Source organism: Podarcis cretensis (assembly GCF_951804945.1).
Source record: "Podarcis cretensis genome assembly, chromosome: 2".
Taxonomy (NCBI): Eukaryota; Metazoa; Chordata; class Lepidosauria; order Squamata; family Lacertidae; genus Podarcis; species Podarcis cretensis.
The window spans coordinates 93,291,606-93,317,584 of record NC_137171.1 but is presented as its reverse complement, the minus strand read 5'-3'; the positions used below and the strand labels follow the sequence as shown (position 1 = coordinate 93,317,584).

At 41.5% G+C, this 25,979-nt stretch overlaps 1 protein-coding gene across 8 annotated transcripts in view; it reads left to right on the top strand.

The window, feature by feature from the left end:
• The window catches only part of ITPR1 (inositol 1,4,5-trisphosphate receptor type 1), a 224,352-nt gene that overhangs the window by 100,002 nt on the left and 98,371 nt on the right, over positions 1 to 25,979 (top strand). For 7 of the 8 annotated variants that reach the window (XM_079957524.1, XM_079957519.1, XM_079957523.1 and 4 more), the window contains 13 exons: positions 631 to 685; positions 2,420 to 2,585; positions 2,681 to 2,851; positions 4,616 to 4,681; positions 5,770 to 5,907; positions 7,312 to 7,437; positions 8,704 to 8,904; positions 9,640 to 9,891; positions 10,205 to 10,330; positions 11,493 to 11,621; positions 16,599 to 16,719; positions 19,359 to 19,543; positions 24,682 to 24,830. In XM_079957524.1, coding sequence (XP_079813650.1) covers positions 631 to 685; positions 2,420 to 2,585; positions 2,681 to 2,851; positions 4,616 to 4,681; positions 5,770 to 5,907; positions 7,312 to 7,437; positions 8,704 to 8,904; positions 9,640 to 9,891; positions 10,205 to 10,330; positions 11,493 to 11,621; positions 16,599 to 16,719; positions 19,359 to 19,543; positions 24,682 to 24,830 — 1,885 coding nt within the window. The remainder of the gene's footprint in view (positions 1 to 630; positions 686 to 2,419; positions 2,586 to 2,680; positions 2,852 to 4,615; positions 4,682 to 5,769; positions 5,908 to 7,311; positions 7,438 to 8,703; positions 8,905 to 9,639; positions 9,892 to 10,204; positions 10,331 to 11,492; positions 11,622 to 16,598; positions 16,720 to 19,358; positions 19,544 to 24,681; positions 24,831 to 25,979) is intronic. The other variant, XM_079957521.1, reaches the window with a different exon arrangement.

Below are 25,979 nucleotides of genomic sequence, written 5' to 3'. Positions count from 1 at the left end.
TTGTGGACTTCATTAGTTACCTCCACATCTTGATCCTTGTGAGGAAAATTTCTGTAAAGAAAACCCTGTGAAGAAAATACGAAGCTTATCAGTATGCATAGTTATTGAGTTTATCCTTTGAACTTTTTGTTTCATTTTTAAACTTTTATTTCCAAAAAGAAAGTTAAATAAAGAAATCATATGTGCACAGTCTCACACTATGGAAGACATAAGTTCCCTTTGAAACTATGTAAGGTGGAGGCTGCACAAATTGCTATATTGCTCCTCTGGAAAAATCCAAGGCTGCCTTTAAATATGCGTGTTTGTGTATGGATGCAGGCATAAGTTTGCATGCACACAGTACCCTCACATATTCTACTGTATAGTTTGAAACAGCTCACACAGTAGTTGCCCATACAACTGAAATGGATGCCAACTGGATTAAATTTATACAATTATACAAGTGGATTGAAAAACAACCTTTTGGATCTTATTTCACAGAGGATTTCCTTGCCTTTCAGCAGAGGATTCTTATAGTGTAGTTTCTGTGATGGAAAGAATAGTAGCTTGCTTCCTCTGTTCCCCTTAATGAATTTTAAGCTATATTTTCAGCTTGGCATATAAGACAAAACTGTTTGTTTTCCTTTACAGGAGCTCTTGACTTTGAACACATTGAAGAGCAAGCAGAAGGGATATTTGGAGGCAGGAAAGTAAACTATTGCGATTTGCATTTGTCTGTTCTGAACTGTATGTGGAACTGCTTCTGGACAGTTGCAGGTCACAGTTCTTCAGAGGAGCAAGTCACTTGCACTAATCATTCATGCACCCATTTGCTCATACATTAATTGTTACTTTAATTATCATGAATGAGTTAAAAGAATTATCCATGTATGTTTCCTAAGGTACTTACTAAACGAGAGGGCAGACCGGGGATGTAAACTGTATTCTTGCAGCTATGGTTTCATGACCCCATTGTCTGTCCCCCTCCCCTGCAAACAGTGGGTGGGGATGTCTGTTTGTGGGGTGTGTGGGTGTTAAGAATACCATACAGCAGAACAGGGGTGTGATACAGTATAGCAGCTGCTTGTGCAACAAGACATCTCCTTCCTCCCTGCTTCAGCTCCCTGTGCAACCCCAGAATCTGCCCAGGAGCATTGTGGGGAACTCCCTGAAACAGATGTGGGGGGCATGTAGGAGCTGGAGGGGAAAGAATAAAAACTGGGTGACCTGTTGTACAACAGATTTTGGTGGTCCAAGCAAGCAGCCATTGCTAAATGTCACCCAGAATATTTAATGGGATAGATACGTACTCCTAAAATGAAGAAGAATGTAAATCAAAGAAATACACTTTTAACTGATGGGAGGAGGAGAGTTTGCCAATGACTGGGTAGCACTGCCAGGTCGGACAGCCTTGCTAGTGTTTGCTGTTAGGGGAAAAATAACTTTTTTAAAAAATAATGTTTTCAGAATGGCAAAAGGGGAGAAGACTTTGCAGAATCCAAGGTGTTAGCTGTGGAGGGAAGCCTGGAGAAAGAGTGACTATGATGAGGGCTGCTCTTTTAAAAAAGTGTCTATATCAGGGATGTTGCTGGACTACAACTCACATCATCCTTGATCACTGGCCATGCTTGTTGGGGTTCATAAGAGTTGGGAGTCCAGAAACATCTGAAAAGCCACAAATCTCCCACCTTGGTCTAGATTAGTTAGAGAAAGGTAAATACTTTTTTTAGGGTGTTACTAAGTTTCAAGAGAAAAAATGAGGAGGTGAAGTGCTCGCAGTGCTGAGATCGTGGTGGTGAGTTGGTGATATTGCTGCATAACAGGGAGTTGGACTAAATCAGTGGTTCCCAAACTTTTTTTGGCCATGCCCCACTTAAGCATCTCTAAAATCCTGACACCCCCCCCCCCCCGGTGACATATAATTTTTATTATTCAGAAAGTGAGCTCCATATGGAGGAAGCCTAAAAGGCCATTAACGTTGGCCATGTTGGGAACCATGGGACTAGATGATCCTCTGGGTCCCATCCAACTCTACAGTTTTATGATTCTAATATGAAAAAGGGTGCCCTTCCTCCATTGCCACTGGTAGCTTACACTGTACAGTGATACCTCAGCTTTTAAATGTAATCCGTTCCGGAAGACTGTTTGAGTTCTGAAACATTCGAAAACCGAAAACTCGATAGCTGACAGCTAGGCCTCAGGATCTTACACTCAGCGGAAGCTGCGTGGCTTGTTCGACTTTGAGGCGTGTTCGTCAACGGAGACGTTCAAAAACCCAGGTACCACTGTATGTGAATTTCAATTTGTGGTGGTTTCTGGTTCCTTTCCCAACATCAGATAGACTAACACAGTTATGGAAGCTGCCTGGAAGTTCTTAAATGGAACCATTTCCTCCCCACCCCCACCCCAATTTTACTCTATATATTTTTATTATTTTCAGTGAAGAGAATACACCACTAGATTTGGATGATCATGGTGGCAGAACTTTCCTTAGAGTATTGCTCCATTTAACGATGCACGACTACCCTCCTCTCGTGTCTGGAGCCCTTCAGCTACTCTTTAGGCACTTTAGTCAGAGGCAAGAAGTCCTTCAGGCCTTTAAACAGGTAAATGTAGTGTTCTATACCGTCTACACTTTCACTCTAAATTTGTGTGATGATGCAAGGGTGTTATGCAACTAATGGATTGCAATTCATGTAAGGTCCAACTGCTTGTCACCAGCCAAGATGTGGACAACTACAAGCAGATAAAGCAAGATTTGGATCAGTTGAGATCAATTGTGGAAAAATCCGAACTCTGGGTGTACAAAGGCCAGGGACCTGATGAAACGATGGATGTAACAACAGGAGAGAATGAACATAAGAAAAAGGAGGTAAGAATAGCTTTTCTTTGTTGCATTGCTGGCGTAACGTAGTGGTCAAGAGCAGGAGAGTTCAAATTTCATCTCAGCCTGAAGCTATATAAAGTAATGGTGGCTTTGGGGCAAATTGCTTTCTTGCAGTCTTCATTTTGTGTGCTGCCCTATGCTCCAGAACAATGTCATTGACTAGCTCAGATGGCTTTTGTGAAGGTTGACTGGGTTGATTAACATGAATAACATTTCAATGTTGGTACACAACCTTAAAAGTATTATATTTTAAACATAAGTTCTAAAAGACTTTAGCAAAGTTATGCTAGAATCATAGTTTTATCATTTTGATTTCCCTCTCTTCTCCTCCCACCCCTCTCACCGTCTTCTTACACCTTTGTTGTTGTTGCTGCTGTTTTCTCTTTCCACAGTTTATGTTTATTCCCCCTGCTCCCGGCCAGTTGTATCGTTGTTCATGTTTGTGCAATATATTATTAAAGCTACATTTACATATTTATTCATTTTTAATTCATGGGAATCCTGAAGATTTCCTCTAAGAGGTTTCTTGGTCTGTTTCCCAGCTTCTTTTAACCCTAAAATCGGATTGTCTCCTTTTTTGTTCCATTCATCATGTTATATATGCCTCCTCTAACCTCCGTCCCCTGTCCCCTGTCCCCTGTCCCTATGCCTCAACCACCTCTTCCATAGCTATTCACATTAAACTAAAATTTAGAATAAAAGACCAATAATGCAGTGTACATATGTGTAATATCTCCTCACTGTTTACTTGCAAGCAGTACCACTAATCATATTGTGCCTTTAATGTAACTAGTATTTTTTTTGAATGCTGCAGTTATATTATTGTGCTGCTATAAGATTTATCCATTTAAATGAATTGGGTAGGGGGCCTTAGGTAAATAGCATGAGTATGTGACTTGATAATTTGTGAAGACTCACTAAAGAAATACCTGTTAGCATTTCACTCCTCCGTAGCTGGATGTGTGATTGTTACATCACATGACAGTGTTTACTTTCTAGGCTTGGAAAGTGTGAGAACAGAAGTCAGTCTTATCTCTCTTCCACTGTGCTGTACTTTTGTACTTCCTTTCTCTCTCTCTCTCTCTCTCTTTTGGAGAAGAAGTGAGAGGACACCTGTATATATTGCTTAATAAATCACTTAGAGTGTTTACACTCACACTCCACAATCGTTTCTGCTATACTCTGCTGAATGAGCGTGCACATGTCTTTTGATATGTGCCACTTGTGTGCATCGGAACTGATTTGTGAACGTCCCGGGCTGCGCTTCATCAGGAAGATGCCCGGAGAGGTCTGTCTCATTCCGGGGGCTGCATGTGCCCCCCAGGCGTGTTCCGACAATGCCGCTGTTAAGTTTGTGTTAAAACTGAATATTGGTGAAGGGAGAAAGGTTGGTAGAAGTTTTAAAACTTCTGAAGAGTTTTTGGTGCGAAATAGCTGCTAAAATTTGTACTACAGTGGTACCTCGGGTTAAGTACTTAATTCGTTACGGAGGTCCGTTCTTAACCTGAAACTGTTCTTAACCTGAAGCACCACTTTAGCTAATGGGGCCTCCTGCTCCTGCCGCACCGCCGGAGCACGATTTCTGTTCTCATCCTGAAGCAAAGTTCTTAACTTGAGGTACTGTTTCTGGGTTAGCGGAGTCTGTAACCTGAAGCGTATGTAACCTGAGGTATCACTGTAATGATCACCAGAATTGGGGGTGGGGAGGAGGGGAATGTAATAAATTAATAAATCTTGCTTGTCCCCTAGGAAGGCCACAGCAAATCACGGAAACCCGAAAGCACTAGTAGCTATAATTACAGGGTGGTCAAAGAGGTAAGACTCATCCTTTCCCAGCTGCCCATTACTTTTGCCTTATTCTTCTTTTCTATGAGTTGAGGAATGCTATGAATATATACCATGCACCTTTACCTGTCTGAATATAGAATATTCCTTGCCTCCTAGAAAATAATAGGCCTCTGCACACAAAGAGCTCAGTGCGTATACTGGAGCCTTTGTATGCCAAATGAGTTGTTGGATCACAGCACCTGGGTGTATAGTATGTATAATAATTGATTTAACAAAATCATTAAAATCTCATAGTGTTATGGACTAGACTAATGAAGTACAGACAGTTAATGTACGTGTTAATGATTTATATAATGCATGCACTAAAATGTACTCAAAGTGCGAGCTTTGAAATAATCTACACAGGTTTATCACTGGTTTTTAGAAGGAAAGTAAGAAGAACCTTATGCAACATTGTTGTATAATTTCCACAGACAGTCTTTCAGTCTTAACATTAATTCTAGGGTTATATTCAGGGTCGTGTGTGAATGAAAGAAAAGCTACATGAGGTATAAATTAGGCAAAAGAATCAACTTTGTCCACAGCATTCTGCTTCTTTTGGTCCTTTTGGAAAGGGCAAGAAAGTTGTGTGATGCAAAGAAGGCTTGATCCCTATATAATGGAAATAATACTTACTGACATGAGAGTTTTGCCTGGCGTTGTCTAAACCAGCCTCTCCCCCCCCCTCCACCTACAAGTGTTTTGGATTGAACCATTAACTCCAGTCAGCATGGCCAACAGGAGTCGTAGTCTGAAACATCTGGAAGGCACCAGAAGACTTGTCATTGTAGCACTTAAAGGCTGACATTCATTTTCCTTGGTAAAGGAAAGCCAAGATACCTTAGCCAGTGCCAGTTTCCTGTACATGCATGATGCAATACATGTCATCCAAACGTAATTGCTGTGTCAGCTGCATGCAACATGGTGTACGCGTTTTTGTCTTTATCTCCTTAATTTCACTCTGCTTGTTTAATGTTATTCTGTGATCTATTGAAAGCGAGCTTTTCCTCCAGCCTGTCTGGGAGGGGGGGAACATTAGTATGTCATCTGGCTCTAAAAGAAATGTGTTTCTGCAGATTTTGCTTCGACTTAGCAAGCTTTGTGTGCAAGAAAGCATCTTGGTCAGGAAAAGCCGGAAGCAGCAACAGAGGTTGCTCCGAAACATGGGAGCTCACACTGTGGTCCTGGAGCTCTTACAGATCCCGTATGAGAAAGTGAGGTTTGCATGCATCAGTTACTTTACAATCCATCAACAAACCACTAAAGTGTCTTTAGATCTTCCTAAAAGTTGTCTCTTACAAGTTGCATTGAACATCAAAGGAGCAGTTGCTAAATATTCATGTCTTGAGGAATAATTCATTTGTTTTGGGTTTATTGAAGCAGTTTCATACATTAATTATTGCAAGGACGAACAAAATAGGAACTAAGGTTTATATAGTCTTTCCTGGCTGTCTCAAGGAGGCACTAGGCATAACATTACAAAGGTGCCCCCAAGGTTTCTGAGTTTCTCTTGTACAAATTCTTCATAAGTCAGCTGAGGACTTTCCAAACCTTTTTACTGTGGAAAGACAAATTGAAGCTGTATAGTTCACACTGGTCATTATTCTAAGTCACAGCAACAAGTTGGTTTACCTGCTTTAAATGACCTTATAAAAGAGCAATATGCTGTATCTGCTTCCAGAATGGTCAGTCAAATGAAGATAATGGAGGCACATGTTGCTGTGGTTCAGAATGGGGGGGGGGGGAGCATATGTATTCCATTTTTAGTCTTGGAAGTCCTCTAGTCCATGCAAAAAAAAAGCATTGTGCTGGAGAAAATGAGAAGGAAGGAGATTTGTGCCTCCTTAGGCAAGGAGTCTGGACTCATAATTTTTTTTTGGGGGGGGGGGGGTAAAACAGGAGGGAAGCAAACATAGCAGCCCTACAAGTATTTTAGTTAAGAAGCAGAAAAATAAAAATAATGCAACTAGTTCTGGCTGATATTTCAAGGCATATTGTTATAGATCCTAATCCTAATCTGACACACTGCTTGAGATGTAAAGGTAAAGGTAAAGGATCCCTGACAGTTAAGTCCAGTTGTGAATGACTCTGGGGTTGCGGCGCTCAGCTCGCTTTACTGACCGAGGGAGCCAACGTTTGTCCACAGACAGTTTTTCCAGGTCATGTGGCCAGCATGGCTAAGCTGCTTCTGGCGAAACCAGAACAGCGCACGGAAACGCCATTTACTTTCCCACCAGAGCAGTACCTATTTATCTACTTGCACTTTGACGTGCTTTTGAACTGCTAGGTGGTTAGGAGCAGGGACCGAGCAACGGGAGCTCACTCCTTCGTGGGGATTCAAACCGCCGACCTTCTGATCAGCAAGCCCTAGGCTCAGTGGTTTAGACCACAGTGCCACCCGCGTCCCCATTTAAACATTATAAAGCCTTTAAAAACTTAATCTCTCTCTCTCCCCCAGCCCCCCCCAATTTATCCCAGTTTGCAGCATGCTTTAAAAAGAGAATGGGAATACTGGTATTTGGAAATTAGAACTGAGCAGACAGGTCATTTTGCTTAAGCACCTCGTAAATCAATTTAACTTTAATTTATTCTGGAGCACTTGTGCCTTATATTTCCAGGCTGAAGATACAAGGATGCAGGAGATCATGAAGCTCGCCCATGCATTCCTGCAGAACTTCTGTGCTGGCAACCAACAGAACCAAGCATTGCTCCACAAGCATATAAATCTGTTTCTCAACCCTGGGGTAAGAAGTTAAATTAAAAATATAGAAAAGAATGCAAACCTTTTCCTGATTGGGGGCTGGAACCAGAGTTACTTGAGTGTGGAAATCCTCTTTTGCAAAGTAGCTTCCCACACCACACCCCCTGCCCTGCTTACTGCCACCCCTTGTGTTCTCCAAAAGCTCTCCTGGGGGCTGCTTCTCGTTTTCCAAGCTGCTTTGTTTAATTTCTTACAAGCCCATCACCACAGCTATGGCATTTCGGCACTTTACAGGCTTTTCATGAGTTTTCCAGATTTTCAGCAGGACTATCATTCATTAGACAGAGTGGGACAGTCATCTCAGGCAGCAAGGCTGTTCTTTAATCCCTAAACTATTTCTGCTGATCTCAGGTGCATGGAGGACAGTGTCCTTTCCCCAGTGTTGTAGTGAGATTGTGCTTCTGTGTGTGGAGGGGTAGGGGAGGAAATACAGTGGTGCCCCGCAAGACGAACGCCTCGCAAGACGGAAAACCCGCTAGACGAAAGGGTTCTCCGTTTTGGAGGCGCTTCGCAAAACGAATTTCCCTATGGGCTTGCTTCGCAAGACGAAAATGTCTTGCGAGTTCCTGCGGGTTTTTCCCCCCTTTCCCCCCCTTTTCCTAAGCCGCTAAACCGCTTATCAGCTGATCCACTAAAAGCCGCTAAACCGCTAATAGCGCTAATCCGCTAAGCTGTCAATGGGCTTGCTTCGCAAGACGAAAAAACCGCTATACGAAGAGCCTCACGGAACGGATTAATTTCGTCTTGCGAGGCACCACTGTACATAATAAGTTGGAAGGAATGAGATGTCTTGCATTGTGCACACTAGGCCTGCACAACGTATGCTCCTTATGCACTACAGTTTACAGTGCAGCCTGCCTTTTTCTTCTTCTTTCTACTGGTTTGCTTGAACTGCAAAAAACAGGGAAAGTTGTAGTGTACCTGGAAGGCCACAATACATTGCTGCTAAGTTGCTTTTGGCATGGTGTACGCCTATTGTGGGGGGTTTTCTAAGGAAAAAGAGAGTTCAAGCAGTTCAGGGACAAAGGAAAATAGCCTCTAAATACTTCTGTGTCAATATGTTCAGAATGCCTGATTTCTGAATCTTCTCTGACCAAACTCGCCTTCCATCAGCTTGCTTTCGGAAGTTTGTCTGTTAGCACTAAATCTACTGTTCTGCTCTAATATGCATTCCCTAAAAGCTTCCAAATGTTGTAGTGTTGACTTTGTCAGGATTCACGTTTTTCTCTACTACTGTCCCTTTTAATAGATCCTGGAGGCTGTAACGATGCAACATATCTTCATGAATAACTTCCAGCTATGCAGCGAGATTAATGAGCGGGTGGTTCAACACTTTGTGCACTGTATTGAAACTCATGGACGGAATGTCCAGTACATTAAGTTCCTGCAGACAATTGTTAAGGCCGAAGGAAAGTTCATTAAGAAGTGCCAGGATATGGTCATGGCTGAGGTGAGAAGGCTGTGTATACATATTCATGAGCATAAAATCAGCCTGAGGAAAATCCATGCAAAGAGTGCACAGGCACTGCTGCCTAGGTGTCAGCATTATGAAACTTCAGATTAATTGCATTGGCTGTCTCCAACAAAGTTGGAATTGATTTTTTTATTTTCTGGTGTTGCCATTTGCACATAGGTGGGGAGGATGTATTTATTGCTAACTCAGGAAATATCTGAGCAGTGTACAGTAATATGTATGCAATAACACATGAAGCACAGTTTTTTCTAAAAAAATAACAAAATGGTTAGCTAATCAGGAACATTTTATTAGGAAGTCTCTTATTAAAGAAATTTGCATGTCACCATCACCAATGTCCGGCAGCGAAATGAAAGACTTTTTGATTTAATCTATCATTTCATTATATTAACTAGCTGGTTCTTTTCTGTTTACCCTCAATCTGGTTATGGACTGCTTTTGTTAAAATTGTGTACATTGTAGTTGTGTATGTTTTGAAAGTTTGTAGCTTGCACCAGTCTGGTGCTTTAGTGGTGGCTTATAAATTTAGGAAATAAGTAAATAAGCAATCAAAACAAACATCGTAAAGTGCTTTGTACACTGATAGAGCTGCAAAAATCATTAATCTTCAGACAGAGATAGCATGCATGTTGGTGCATAGGAAAACTTAATTACTTTACATTTTCTCTGTTTTTTATGTTTAATGGGACAATAATGCTATTCTTTTGCCAGCTTGTCAACGCGGGGGAAGATGTCCTTGTTTTCTACAATGACAGGGCCTCTTTTCAGACACTAGTGCAGATGATGAGATCAGAACGGGACAGGATGGATGAAAACAGTGCTCTAATGTATCATATCCATTTAGTTGAGCTGTTGGCTGTTTGCACTGAGGGCAAAAATGTCTACACAGAAATCAAGTGCAATTCTCTCCTCCCTTTGGATGACATTGTTAGGGTGGTGACCCATGAGGACTGCATACCTGAGGTGAGGTTCTGTCCATCGTCCTTTCTTCCCCTTCCTCTCTCATTCAGAGGTCTCATCCAAATAACTCTCTGGTCACTTTTATCTGTCACTCAAATTTAAGGACCTGCTATAAAACAATCGTTTTGCCACATTAACCTCACTGTGGTTGTCAGTATCCCTATAATACTGGGGGAAAACTACAGAAGCAGGGTTAAATCCTGTTCACTGCAGATTATTCTTGTTATCAGCAGAACAATTAACTTTATTATTAGAGATAATTTGATGGCAAGTCATTACTAAGGTTTTCTTATCGCCTGTGTTTTCCTGTCTGCAGGTTAAAATTGCCTATATAAATTTCCTAAATCATTGCTATGTAGACACAGAAGTTGAAATGAAAGAGATTTATACAAGCAATCACATGTGGAAGCTCTTTGAGAATTTCCTCGTTGACATCTGTAGGGTAAGTGTTTTCAATATTTGGAAATATTAAAAAAGCTGAGTGACACAAAGCACCCATAACTGACTGCTAATCACATCACATCATATAGTTAACACTCATGAAAGTAATATCCATTGCCTTAGTTTCATACATTTTCATTCATCCATGGCTATAGGATTCAATGATAATGATGATGCATGGCCAAAGCTAATTATATGTACAGAGCACATCTGCGCATGCCTTGAAGGCTCTTCACATAGTCAAGGTTCCTAGCACTTTACTCCTTCTCACTCTTGGGTTGCTTCTAGCTGTAACAAAATAAAGTATTGAAATTAGGTGGGGGAAAATTCTCTGTTCTCTTGACTCAGCGTCTCTTCGTTAGAATTTGTGGGAACTTCTTCCTTAGTTCATGTTGCTACAGTGTTGTACAAATGCTGCATACAACAAAATGTGGCAGAGTTTATTCTCCCTCCTAAAATGAGCGTTTCTGTTTGGATCTTCAGCTGGCCACTCCCTTTAAGTAGAGAGCATTCTATTCTCTCCCACCCTCACAATCCAATTTCACTTTCTATTCCATGACCACAGAACACGCTCTGTCCTCAACGGCAGTGGCGTAGCGTGGGGGGTGCAGGGGGTGCCAGCCGCACCGGGCGCAACATTTTGGGGGGCGCACTCGCAGCTCTCTGCCCCTACCTGGCTCACTCACTCTCTCTCACAGTGCTGGCTGTGCGAATCCGATCCGAGCTGCCGGGTCGCCGCCCACTGTGCGGAGCGGAGAGAGAGCGACATACTTGCCTTGCCCCGGGTTAGGGGGCGCAAATTACTTGCCTTGCCCCGGGTGCTGACAACCCATGCTACGCCGCTGCTCAACGGGCTGTTTTCTTTTGCTGCCTCAGGTTCCCCCGCTTCTTTTTGCAAACCTTGAAGTTCCCTTGAGAATTGAGATATCTCACAATTGTCAGTAGCACAATTTTTACTACAGTCCTGGTATCACTCGTTATTGTCAGGAGTTTGCTGTCAGGAGTGATGTATCACTTGAGTTTATGTCTAGTGCAGTCTGTGGTATTTCAGAAAGTGCATATTGCAATGATATTAGCTTGCATTTGTCGGGGAATTATCATTATTGTATAGGGTTTTGTTTTTGTTTTTATTCTGTTTTGTTTTAATGTGAATTGTTTTCCAGACTTGCAACAACACCAGTGACAGGAAGCATGCAGATTCTGTATTAGAGAAGTATGTGACTGAAATAGTGATGAGTATAGTTACCACTTTCTTCAGTTCCCCATTCTCAGATCAAAGCACAACTCTGCAGGTAAGAAACCAAGAGGAATCATTTACACCCGCACACACGAAAACATATTTTGTTCTACTATTTACTATTTGCTCCACCTGTGAAGCAGAACAGCATTTGTGCATCAGACTAGAACACCAACATGAGTTTGAAAACGGTGGTGTCTTCTGATAGTGTTTCCCTGTGGTTAACTTTACGGCAGTGAACCTTACAAAAGCAGTGAGTCCATTGCTTCAGTCTTTTCTCATTTCCCTAAAAGTGTGGGGGTGTGGGAGCTTCCTGCTCGTCTCTAGTACTCATTTAGTAATGCTGGAGTATGGGAAAGTCCCTGAAAAACAGGAACAATTTGACACATTTCCCCTCCATGCAGACTGTGTGCATGTTTCCTGCGATTGCCCCAGTCCCCATGACTGAGACATGTACTGCTGCCTATCAAGTTGAGCATTCTGTTTCCTATAATGGGCAACCATATGCCTGTGGGAAACCGACAACCAGCTCAGGGAGGCATTAGCCCTCTCATACTGCTGTTCCCAGCAACTGGTATTCAGAGGCATGCTGAGGTAGAATATTAGCCATAGTTACTAGTAGCCATTGATAACCCTCCGTGAACTTGTCTCGTCCACTTTTGAAGTTGGATGGCTGTCACCACATCCTGTAGCAGAAAATTCTGGCTGTTCCAAATCTCCCACTATTCACTTTGGAACCTCCAGATGGTTAAGTGGTCTATAAATAGGAAAAATGTAATTTAGCTTCATTGGATGAGCCCAGTTCTAGTACAGTGGTACCTTGGGTTACAGATGCTTCAGGTTACAGACTCCACTAACCCAGAAATAGTACCTCAGGTTAATAACTTTGCTTCAGGATGAGAACAGAAATCGCACGGCGGCGGCGGGAGGCCCCATTAGCTAAAGTGGTACCTCAGGTTAAGAACAGTTCCTGGTTAAGAAAAGACCTCCAGTACGAATTAAGTTCTTAACCCGAGGTACCACTGTATTAATGAAAGAGGGGGTGGGGAGGACTTCTCTCTATCCATTTTCTCAACACCTTGCTCCTGGTAAACTGAGAAGCTCTATACATTGTAATATTTGGTGTGAATTTCTCTAGGCCCTTAATCACTTTGATTGTCCTTTTCTACACCTGTCCCAGCATTATAAAAAAAGATTAGGGCCAACATATAAAGTGAACATTCATGGAATGTTTATGTTGACCTGTGCCTCCTAGTCCTGAACAATGTCCTCTTAGGGTGAGGTGGCGCAGATTGATGCAGAAAAATTCAATATCATATTTTATGTAACAAAAAATGAGTCAAATAATATATTTTTTGCTTTATGCATGGCATAACTAATCAATATTATAATAGCAATCAAAAGAACCATTGTAGTTAGAAGATAACAAGAATATAATGACTTGAGTAAAAGAATGGGTTTTGTATCATTTTGCCCCACCTACGGGGCACTTTGATACATTGGATGGGGCACTTTGATACAAAGCGTAAATTTTATGAGAATGGTAACTATTTACAAAAATTTAATGAAAAAACAGTTTTTATTGTGAGAGATCATAATCAGCCTTACAATTTGTTACTTAAAATCTAAATAATGTATCAAAACCAACAGTGTTTCACACATGTCAGGGAACTGACATCGGAGCCAGAAGTGGAGGCAGGGCTCCCAAGCGATGCCGGCGAAGGGCCAAGCAGGGAGAGAGGGAACTCATCGGCTGGGGAAGGAAATCAGCGTAACACCAGGGATAAAGGGGGGCGGTTGGGGGAATCGGAGAGGGGTCTCCAGGACTCTTCGCTGGAGACCAGCGGGGAGAGCACAGGTCCTCCTCTGCCCACACCCACCCTGCGCAGAAGACTTCCGCGCAGGGAAAGTAGGCGTAGACTTGGCGTCAAAGAGCTTTTGTGCTGGAAGAAGTTTAAGAAATGCCCACTGACGGATTCTGCTAGCGACTGAACAGCCACGAAGTGAAGGGCTGTCCAGTCAGGAAAGGTTTAACTAGGCTACCTAGCCAGGCATGGTGGCAACTTACGCACAAGCAACCCCCATACATTCATTATAACACATATCATAGACTTTGTGGTTTTCTTAACAAAACATCAAAACTTGTATTAATCTTTCCTCAAACAGTTCTCTGTTTAAAAGAAAACTTTGAAAAAACTTTAAAAAGTATAAGAACTCACATTAGATCATAAAAAAATAGTAATTTAAACAAAATTCTTGTAAGAAATAAGATAATTACTTAATGTTTAGCTTCTATTGCACATTATATCCACTGAAGTCAATAGAAAAAGTACAAAGAGATGATGTTTGAGATGTGCCCTTTGAGAAATTCAGTTTTGGCAACTGCAAAACAACATCCTTGAAATCAACGCTTGCCTTATCTTCTACAATGGGGAAGACAAACATACAAGATCTTGGTTTTTCCCTGAGATACGACATTTGAAAATCGGTCATATTATATTTAGAAATAACTTTGGCCTTGTTTTCTTTCTTTTCAAATTTAATGAGTAGGAAATCTCCAACATTTATATTTTCAGGATTGGGAACATCAAAATTTATATCCTCATCTTTTGGAAAACAGAATAACTAGTTTAGAGATTTCATGCAAACTTGTATATTGGGGCACTATTGTACACTAGCGGGGCACTTTTATACGTATCAATGTGTCTTAGTGTATCAAAGTACCCCAATGGACCTTTTCAAAAAACTAACGCTTATTAATAAAACCACTGAACTTATTTAAAAATCACGTGTAATCCTGATTACTGAGTGGAATAACTCAGTATTTGGTATTTTTAAATCTTAACTAAACGACATAAAACAGCATTGGAACACTTTTACATTTCACGTACTTTTCTAGTTGGCTGCACTAAAAACACACCTACTCTCATCAAACGCCAACAGCTAACTGGCGGGCAGCGTGTTGTATTCGCACATGTATAGACACATTTTAATGATGTCACGATACGAATAACGTTTCTCAAAATTGAAATGTTGCTGGTGTATCAATGTGCCCCGTGCATCAATGTGCCCCGCCTCACCCTACATATAATCCCTCTAGACTAATGCGCAGGGGGTGGCAGAAAGCCTCATTTCCCCCCTGTCTTCCTTTGTACCATTTCTTGCACGACTGACTTTTCCCTCCTTCCAGAGAGCTGTGTGGCAGCCTTGACAGCTGCTCATCGGCTCCTGTCACAATAGCAGCGAATGGCTGAATTCAGTGACACTTTAATAGTAGAGGAAACTTTCCGAGTATCTGTCATTAGTCCTCTAAATAGTTTTTCATATGGTGCCTTGTGGGTGGTTTACTATTCTCTACACCCACCCCCCACCAAATGCTTCAGTTCTCACATTTTGCAGTGGCTATTGGAAACTCATTCAAAAACATGGCTAGGTTTATGTTTGGATTTCATTGCATTCTGGGTATTTGAGCAATACTGGCAGATTAGCAATTGGGATGCATCTGCTGGGTATATGCTGATATGCAGCTGCCATAGACACTGTTGTGGATCACTTTGTGCATTGGATGTAGAACCATTTCTATCTAAACCAGAGAGAATTGTGAGAGATATTGCATTTGGAGAGGTTAAATTGAATCAATTTGTCCATGCAACTGTTTTGGGATTGTGCCTGTCAATGGATCCCATAGAAATACAGGGACTTTTCCCACAGTTACGCCAGGAAAATTGTTACTGTCCCCATGTTGAAATAGAGAGGAAGATGTGATGGTTTGAAAGTCTATCCACGAGTGCTTGAGCTTAACCTGAAATGACATGGATGGATGTATTTAAATTGACTTCTCTCTAATGTAACTAACAGTTTTAGTTCCTGTGGGTAATGACTGCTTTTATTTCCTGCCCATGCTCTTTCAAAATACGTTTCCCCCTTCTTTTCTCTAATGCTTTTTACATACTCTCTCCATATAACAGCAATCAGTCTTTGCCAAACTAAAAGAGGTACTTTTTGGAAGCTCCTGATCTGCTTTAGTTTCTGTGTTAGTGTCACTAACTTCCATTAGCTAGTTGAGATGCTTAAGATGTAGATAATAGGTATAATAGATATTACTATTTATTAATTGGGTTTTTTTTCTACTATTGGTAGGCTTGTCTACACATCCCTGGAAAATCTTCCTTTTGGGGTTGTTAGTCCTTGCTAAAATACAGAGCTTGAACAAAATTACTACTCCTGCTCTACAACACAGTAATTATATTACTGGTTTAGGAAATGTCAGTCATGGGTGAGATTTGGCACAGCAGAGTTCTGATAATCTCAGGGTATCCAGCCTATCTATAGTGGAAAAATATTACAACATATTCCTGTATCTCTTTGTTCCATACCAGTTGGTTATGTTGCTTTCAACCCAGAAGCTAGTAATGTAGATTTTAGAGACATTTAAAATATATAACATATTTTTCTGTGTATAAGACTATATTTTTTCCTGAATTTTTGAAGTTTAAAGTAAGGGGTCATCTTATACACGGATAGTGCATAGTGCATTTTCTTAATTTTGAAAAATCTCTTAATTTTGGAAAAATATGGTAAGTTGTGTTCCAGAACGATCAAAATAAAAATAATTAAGGAACACTTTTAATTGTGCAATAGAGCTTTAATATTTTCTTCATCCTTCCTTAAGTTTTAATAACATTATAGAGCCACCTGCTGGTCAGTTGTAAATTTAATTACTTTTTTTCTCCGTAAATTCTTAAAGAAAAATGTTCTTTTCTATCTTTTCCTTTATCAAATTAGCATGTGCTGAGCATATCCTAGTTAAACTTGATCATCAAAATCAGTCACAATCTTTTTACTGTTTTACAATGCATATGTAGCTCAGAAGCTCAATTTGGTTTTGCTTTCAAAGTGTCTTTGGACTCCTGAACAAACCCACTAGTTTGCTTAGCATCCTGACAGACCCCTTAGTTCTCCAAATATAAGAAGAAGCTTTTGGAACTGTTCCCCTGCCTCAGGCTTACGCTTGTGTGTGTGCTTGTTTCAGACTCGCCAGCCTGTATTTGTGCAGCTCTTGCAAGGTGTGTTCAGAGTGTATCACTGCAACTGGCTCATGCCTAGCCAAAAAGCATCAGTGGAAAGCTGTATCAGAGTACTTTCAGATGTAGGTAAGAAAACTGTGTGCATGCATTTAAACATAATCTATGCAACATCTGCTTATCAGAACATCTGTTGAGTGGCAGCAGAAGCGCTCCAAGGTCCATCTTCTCCCCTTCCCTCCACTATTTTTATAGTGGTTCAAGTGATACCTTTTATTGAGACAATTTGTACTGATGAGCCTAGGAGCCTTTTAAGATTTACAGGCCAAGTTCTGGGCAATCTCAATTTTTACTGCCCTTAGTAATAATAGCAAGTCCAATAAAATATAGAATTTGAACTGTTGTTGGTTACAAAGACAGAGATCAGGCACACAACACACATGAGATATTCAATTTCTAGTTGATTTTTGAGATGTGGCTGGCTTTAGTCCCAAGGCATGTGGGACAATAAGCAGATCTGGAGTACCATCACTTAATAAAGTGGTCCTGAAGTTGCCTGGCAAGCTCTTGTCAGTTTGAAAGAACAAACAGACTTTCTTACTAAACAGATAAATGAGGGATGGAATAACCATGCCCTACTTTGAATACTCTCTATATTTAGATGACACTATTTTGCCATTCTAAACCTTCTACAAATTTTTATGCATACAAGCCATGACTTTTTATTAGGCTGTTTTTGTTTTAACCTTATCACTCAGCTATCCAGGCTGACTTGTCTCTCTTGGTTACTGGTGGATGTTCTTCATAGACCAAAACAGCCCTTCCATGTAATTGCTGCTGTATGCAAAATATACATATGTTCTGGGTACATACAAAATATTTTTCTTTGCCCTTGCTAATACCTGGCTTCTCATGTGCTGATTGATGTATATCAATGATGTATATATTGGTGCAATTGATTGGATTTGTCATCAGATTCAAATAATGTCTCTTTCTATTGATTTTTTTTTTTTTTTTTTAAATGACAGCTGAATTCACATAGTTGCTCAGGAATTCATTGGCTTAAATCAGCTTCATGCTGGTGTGTAAACTTTGTTGAGTAAATAACTATTTGCTGGTTCCTGAAACTGGTTTGAGGCCACATCCATAATTGGTAAAAGCTGAATTTCATTGTGTGCTATGGATGCATGACCTGACCTGACGCAGAAAGATTAGGTCAGGGGTCAGCAAACTTTTTCAGCAGGGGGCTGGTCCACTGTCTCCCAGACCTTGTGGGGGGCCGGACTATATTTTGAAAAAAATATATATGAATGAATTACTATGCCCCACAAAATGAGATGCATTTTAAATAAAAGCACACATTCTATTCATGTAAAAACACCAGAGAGGCCTCACAGATAACCCAGAGATATGTTTTAAATAAAAGGATACATTCTACTCATGTAAAAGCATGCTGATTTCTGGACTGCCCGCAGGCCAGATTTAGAAGGCGATTGGGCCGGATCTGGCCCCCAGGCCTTAGTTTGCCTACCCATGGCTTAGGTTCTGAAATCCAGAATTGAGAAGGAGACCTCCTCTGCTCTTCCTACAATTTTGCAAAAGCGTATATCTGGCTGCTGTTTGCATTTTTGTTTTTGGCAAAAATATTAACAACATTCTCAAACTTGCTACATATGTGGTACTTGGGGTGCTTTTCCATCAGTGCAGATATGTGCTGTTCATTCTGCATACTGAAAACTGCTTCACATCCTTAGCCTATGGTTGTTCCTGCCGCAAGGTACTGCCAAGGGGCCATGCTTTTCTGTATAACTGAACTGTGTTTAATATACAGTTATGCATATATTCTTTTTAACTTTAACGTGACTTGTGTAGAAGAATGAGATGGTTATAAAGCATTTTTAAGAAATTAAATCTAAGTAGAATAAAGGAACTTTAATGGCTAGAACAGTTCATTACCATGGTAATGCACAAATATGCTTGTGGACATTTACGTGCATAATATAGTTTTAACACACTGTTCTGTTTCAGTTGATGTGTGTACTAATTGTATGGGTCTGACCAACATAGAATAGAGCAGAGCTATTACTTCCCATGATCTGGGCTCTATGTGTCCATTAAAATAGCCTGAAATTCTAGATGCATCACACCACTGGTTTGCGTTCAACTTGCGATCAAGACACCTAGACCTGGTCTCTCCCCAGTCCTTGCACCCTTTGCTATTATTTTGTACTTAAGATGCAGGAGTTTTCATTATCTCTGCTAAATTCCAATTCCAGTTCTAGCTGTTAAGATCATTTTGAATCATGATTCTGTCATCTTTGATGTTGGCTTCCCCTCCCAGCTTTGGGTCATAGGGAAATTTGATAAGCCACCCCCTATATACATCCTCGTCCAAGTCATTAAAATGTTGAACAGAAAGTTCAGGGTACTGTAGTGGAGAGAACAGGTCAGAAAATCCAATTATACATGCAGCCTTTCATCTGCACAATTTTTGATCCAGCCCATGCAACTATTTCATAGTGTGCTACAACAATGTGTGTGTGTATGATTACACGGAGTGAAAAACAACATTTGTTTGTTCTACTCACAACAATTCTCCACCTCCCTCCTCTGAGGTGAACAAAATTCCTTGTTGGAACTTGCCGTAATACATCTAGATTTTGTATGATCAATATGAATAAGCACCTTATGAGAAGAGAAACGTTCTGAAATGCACTTTCTGTGACATACTGTTGGATCATGGAGACACTTTCATTTGTCTGTTTCAGCAAAGAGCAGAGCAATTGCCATCCCGGTTGACCTGGACAGCCAAGTAAACAACCTCTTCCTGAAATCTCATAACATAGTACAAAAAACAGCAATGAACTGGAGAATGACAGCAAGGAATGCCGCTCGGAGAGATTCGGTGATGGCTGCTTCTAGGGATTACCGCAACATCATTGAGAGATTGCAGGTGCGTACATAGCACAGTGGGACAGAAAAAAAATTCCAAATTTCAAAAAATATTCTATTGGGGTCTGGACTGGCAGTGAGTGCCCAGGAATGAGCCCTTGGGGTTCTGGTAGATAGCTTCATGAAGCTGTAAGAAGGTGAAATTCAGCGTTAGGGGTCATTGGGAAATGGACTGAAAATAAAACATAAAACTTTTAATAGAAACATATACAGTGGACACTCAGGTTGCGAATGTGATCTGTGCGGGATGCACGTTCGCAACCCACAGCATTCGCAACCCGCATCTGCACATGCACGAATTGCGATTTGGTGCTTCTGCGCATGCGCAAAGCGTGATTTAGTGCTTCTGCACATGCACAACCGCCAAAACCCATTTCGGTACTTCCAGGTTTCGGTTGTCCGCATCCCAAAAAACGCAGCCTGAAGTGGCTGTAACCCGAGGTACGACTGTACTGAGACCACACTTTGCATAATGTGTACAGTTTTGTTGCATCACCTCCAACAGGCTATTCTAGTGCTAGAAAAGTTTCAGAAAGGGGCAACCACCAAACCACTTGGTACTTCTTAGTTAGGAGAAAAGACAAGTTAGAGGGGATGTGATATAGAGGTGGAAGATGGTGTGGAGAAAATGGATAGATCTCTCTCATAATACTAGAACTCAGATTCATCCAGTGAACCTGAATGTACTTCATCACACAACACTATAAAGCAATTAGCTAGCCAGTGCCAATTAAGATTTCGTCACAGGCTGGCTTGGCTCCGCCCTTACACCCAGAGCCCCCGGTGCCAGCTTTGCCCTCTCTGTGGCGGCGCTCCTCTTCATCTGATAAGCGTCCTGTGACGTAATTCAAAGTCAGCGTTTGGGGATCCATCGATTCCAGAGTTAGACACAGATTATCATAACTCTTGTCCAGAGAGCTGAGCAAAATGTACACTTTCAGCTCCTCTGAAAAGTTGACTTGTAACAGTCTCAGCTGGTTAAACACAGCCAGCATATCAGTTACATGCTTCCTGATGCTATCCCCAGGACGTAACTTCATCTCAAACAAGCGTCTGGTGGTGTGTATCTTTGCCCCAGCCGTGGTTCTGTGGTGCACCCTTTCCAACGCTTGATAGGCCTCACATGCATTCTCCAGCCCCTCTACCAAAGGCAGCTGTGAGCCATCCACACTAAGCACAATAGCTCCCAGGGCTTTGTGGTTTTTTCTCTGTGAAGCACGAGCATCTGCAATTTCTGCAGCTGAAGCTCCTGCCGCTGGTGTGGGTAGTGGAGGTCCCTGAACAGCCTCCCACAGCCCCTTCGCTACCAGCCATGCCTTCAGCCTTCTGCTCCATTCTTGCCAATTTTTGCCGTCCAATTTTTCAAACGGGACTACGAATGACTCATGGCTGTCTGCCATTTTCTTCCCAGGGGCCCCAAACTGTACTCACGTATCACCAGCTCTCCGGCACCCGATTTCTTAGCTGCTCTCTCAGCTCTCTGCCTTTCAGCATCAAGCAAAACACAGCGTCCCAGCCAGCTGCTCTCAGCTCTCAGCTCTCTTGCCTCTTTGCAGCAGGCAAAACACAGAACGCAGACCTCCGCTCCGCTTCGGTAGCGTCTTTCCAGCTGTTCAAGCTGACTTCAAAAGAACACCGGCAGACTCTCAGCAACAGTTTTATTAGCGGTAATTAGGTCCTCCATAACCTGTGACGAAATCTTAATTGGCACTGGCTAGCTAATTGCTTTATAGCCCCAATTAGCCCCAGTATAATGCGGTCCGGCACGCTTCTTAGCCAAGCTGCGCAGACCTTCTTCTCTCCGGTTTCGCCTTGCAGAGTAAAAACGCAGCAGAACAAAAACTGTTGCAGCCTGCTTCAGATCCAGACAAACACACCAATGCATGTGTGTCCAAATTCATCAGTTCTTTATTGCAGCAAATATTTACAGCTCAGCATTTCTCAGATTCTCCTGGACTGCTAGCATTCATGGCGTCCGTCTCCTTCAGAGACCAAGAGAGAACAACAAGTAGAGCTCCTCCCTCCTTCCACACGTCAGAATGGGAGGCACAACTCAGAACAAAATTAACCCAGTAAGTTCTGAATCCCAACATTCACTCCATAGAATCAAAGAATTGTAGAATTGGAAGAGATGCCGAGAGTCATCTAGTCCAACCCCGAGCAAGGCAGGAATCTCAACTAAAGCATCCATGACATAATAATAGTAATAATAATAATAATAATAATAATAATAATAATAATAAATTATTTATACCCTACCCATCTGGCGGCTTCCAACAAAATATTAAAATACAATAGTCCGTCAAACATTAAAAGCTTTCCTAAACAGGGCTGCCTTCAGCTGTCTTCTAAAAGATAGCCATCCAACTTCTGCTTAAAATCCTCCCATTAATTTAAAGACGATTAGACAAATTCATAAGACTAGAGGATAATGCTGGTAATTGCTACTGGTCACAATGGCTATGCTCAGTTCTCCCCTGTTGGAGGCAGTACGCTTCTATGTATCTGTTGCTGGGAATCAAAAGCAGGAAGAGTGCTGTTGCATTCAGGTCCTGCTTGTGGACATCCCATAGACAAAGTTGGCCACTGTGAGAACAGGACACTTGACTTCATGAGCCATTGGCCTGATCCAGCCAGTAGTCTTCTCATATTTATTTTTTAAAGGTTTAGGTTGTATTTACATGAATACAGGAAATGGTATTAATTGCTTGTGCAAGAGATATTCAAGACAGCATGTCTTGCTTCTGTTAAGCCACACATACTTTCATTAACAGGGATGTATCTTGCACAATGAGAATTGTATTCAATGTAATTCAGAACTGCACAGATAACACATTTAGAAAGCTGTGTGAAGTCCCTCCTCCCATACCACAGTCTAGAAGACACAGACCATTAAATTGGTGGGAATTGTAGCAGTGGGGATGAAGAATATTCAGCGTACCAATCAGCCACGCCTTCTTCCAGATAATCCATTACATTCCCCCACCCCAACAGACACTCTGAGTTTCATGGCCAATGAGCATGTTCATTCATGACCTCTGAAAAGTTCATTTTTTATTTCTTTTTCTAAATCTTTTTAAATATATGTACTTCCTAAAACATTTGGGTTTTCCCCCAAGCCTGCTTATAGCTTCCTCTTCTGCATAGATGGTGCCATTTGGGCTAAATAAGGATTGCCACTCAAAACTATGAGTTTCCTATTAGTATATAGGAAAAATAATTCCTTGAAACAAATGCTTTTGCTAGATTAAAGCTCTGCAAGCTTGCAATATGCTGAAAAGACCTAGCATTCCCAATGACAAGTTCTTCTGGTAGTAAGCATCAGACTTACTCTCCCACACTTTAAAAACATTTTTTAAAATATTTTTTGAAATTATTACAAATCAAACCAAATTACTTTAATGCGATTTCTTAAAATCAGGTTTCCGCTCCTGTTGCAGACATATGTCCATAATACTCCCTGTTGCTGCTTCATTTCTTATTTTGTCTCCAGTTGACATCCTTCACTTGCCATTAAACGGTTCTTCTAGCTGACCAATTTTCACCTTACAAACAGCAGCTCGGTTACATCTTATAAATATATAATCCATTTCATGTGTGTAATCCTTCATATACATTTTGTTCCAGACTTGGTGTGTTGAGAGAGTTCAGTTCTTTCTTTCGTTCTTGTTCAATTTTTTGCAGTGTTTATCTGGATGGTACAAGGTCACATGCCATTTCTTTCCACTGTTCTCAAACTAACCTACGAACCACAGCCATAAATATCTCACAGGGTGCACCCCAGGCTTCCGCCATTAAGTTCCCCTCTGGAGTTGTTTCTCGGCACACAGTTAACAGCAAGGTCTTTTCTCAAATTCAGCCTCTCTTCCACATCTATTCGGCTGCAGGACATTCTATTTCCCCCCCTACTGCAGTCCTCTGACAACACCCCTATCCAGAAGTGGTCATAGTTAAAGTCCATTCAGCCTCGATTGAGGGAGGAGGGCATAGCAAAACCTCATTAAATTCCATATTGAGCATAAATTAAAAGGCTCCCCCCTCTTTTTCAAAGTGTCAAACAGAGTAACAAAGCAACGACTACACACGTCTCTTTCATTGTGCAGTGGAGGACAAGAAAAAGGAGGACCATTTGGAAACCATAAAACGCAAAGCACCTTCCTTTCCCAGCTGTTGCAAGGATTCTCAAGCTTCAGAAAAACAGTCAAATACCTTCAGAGAGCCAAGCCCAGTCCTTTTGGCAGCTGATTGATTGCAGTCTATTAGCATATGTCACTTCATGAGCACCTCTTGATTAATGCCAATAGTCCAGATTAAGGAGGAACTACAATGCTACCTTGATTCTCAAACTTAATCCGTTCTGGAAGTCCGTTCCAAAACCAAGGTGCATTTTCCCATGGAAAGTAATGCAGAATGGATTAATCTGTTCCAGGCTTTTAAAAACAACCCCTTAAATAGCAGTTTAACATGAATTTTACTATCTAATGAGACCATTGATCCATAAAATGAAAGCAATAAACAATGTACTGCAGTCACACAATCAATCAGTAGCTGAACTGGGTTCCACACAGTCACAAAAACGAAACAAAAAAAGAGCCGCAAAGACAAAAACGCAAAATAAATAGCAAAAACAGACAGACCTCGGCGTAACACTCAAAACAGTAGTGTGGCACTCAAAATGAAAGCGTAACACTCAAAATGGAGCATGTTTGGCTTCCGAAAAGCATTTGCAAACTGGAACATTTACTTCCGAGTTTGCAGTGTTTGGATTCCAAGTTGTTTGAGTACCAAGGCGTTTGAGAACCGAGGTACCACTGTATTCACAAATCATGCCAGTAACGGAGGCTCATCCATGGCAGGGACACACTCCTAGGTCGCTCCTGTTCTGCCTTTCAAGTTGGCAGACACAGGATTACGCGGCACTGCAGGATACAGTGAACTCCCCAGGCCCCGCAGAGAAGCATCGGAGGATTTATACCACATTTTCTCCCTTTCCCCTATCTGAACTTCTTCACAGACCGCGGAGGGCTGCAAACATCCACCACTGACTCATGGGCGTAGCCAGAAACCGCTTTAAAAAACATTTTAGTCCCTACGAATTTCCCAATGTTAATTTTAAACTGTTATATATCTACACTTCAGGATATAGTGTCTGCTCTGGAAGATCGCTTGCGCCCGCTTGTCCAGGCTGAGTTGTCTGTATTGGTGGACGTCCTTCATAGACCAGAGCTGCTCTTCCCAGAGAATACAGATGCAAGAAGGAAATGCGAAAGTGGAGGTTTCATCTGCAAGTGAGTGGTGGAGTTGTGTTTACTTAATTCTCTTCCAGTAAATCCTGGTCCTTTTTCCTTTTAGGATGTTGCACCGTATTCTAATCTCAGCTTGTTATCATTTATCTTTGGCGAGATATTTGCAGATTTGCACATGGATCAGGCTGTCAGTAAAAGGTTCTGGATACAGGCAACATCTTTATGATTGAGGAAAACTATACTATACTGCAGGTTCTGTAACAGGAACACTGATCAGTGGGGCCCCCCAAAATATGAAGTGCAGCTTCAACAACCTGGATGCAGAGTTATAGTTCACCATATTTCCTGCCGTGTGGGTGGTATCAGGACCAGTAGGACAGTGGCATTTTCTCAAGTTTATTTTGAAGAAATTTCCATTTTTTTCTGCTGGTACCCAGGATTTCAATGACAAAACTAGACGTGTGACTGCCCTCAAAAACAGCCTTCCCTCCATAATGACTTGTAAGAAAAAAAATGTGTAATGTCATATTAGCGCAGTTCACACATAACTCTTTAAGTGTTAACCATAACTTGGCATGAACAAACAAATATGAAGGCTTCCAGAGATATGATCCTGGCTGATTTGCTCCTCCCTGGTCGTTCTACTCCTATGGTGCACTGAGCTAAGCTGCAGTTTGCCATAGTGTGTGGTGCACTGAGCTAAGCTGCAGTTTGCCATAGTGTGTCATCTGAACCCAGGCTCGTGGTTTAGCTCTCTCAAAACAAACCATGAGCTGTAACCATGTTTCTTTATCCCTGTGGTTTGCTGTTCATGGTTTGTCTGTGGTAGCTACACCACAAGTCCAGGATGGGACAACAGGTCAAGCAATCCTACAGCTTAGCGCAACACAGCAGTAGGATGATTAGGGATGAGCAAGGTGACTATGATATTCTCCTTGGGAACCAATACGTTTGATCGTTCATGCTAAGCCATGATGAATGAGGTCATTGTCATATTTGGGGTTTTCTCATTCTCAGAAGTGTGGGGACGCCATGTCATTTCTATTTGCTAAACTTTATGTGGGATTCAGTGGGGCTGCTGTTTTTGGTAGAAGCCATGCATCTCTTGTAACAGTTCAGCCCTAAGTGCCCAGAAGTTTGCCTTTCTTTAGGTTGTAGTTGTGTTCCTTTGTTCAGTCCTTCAGGACAATT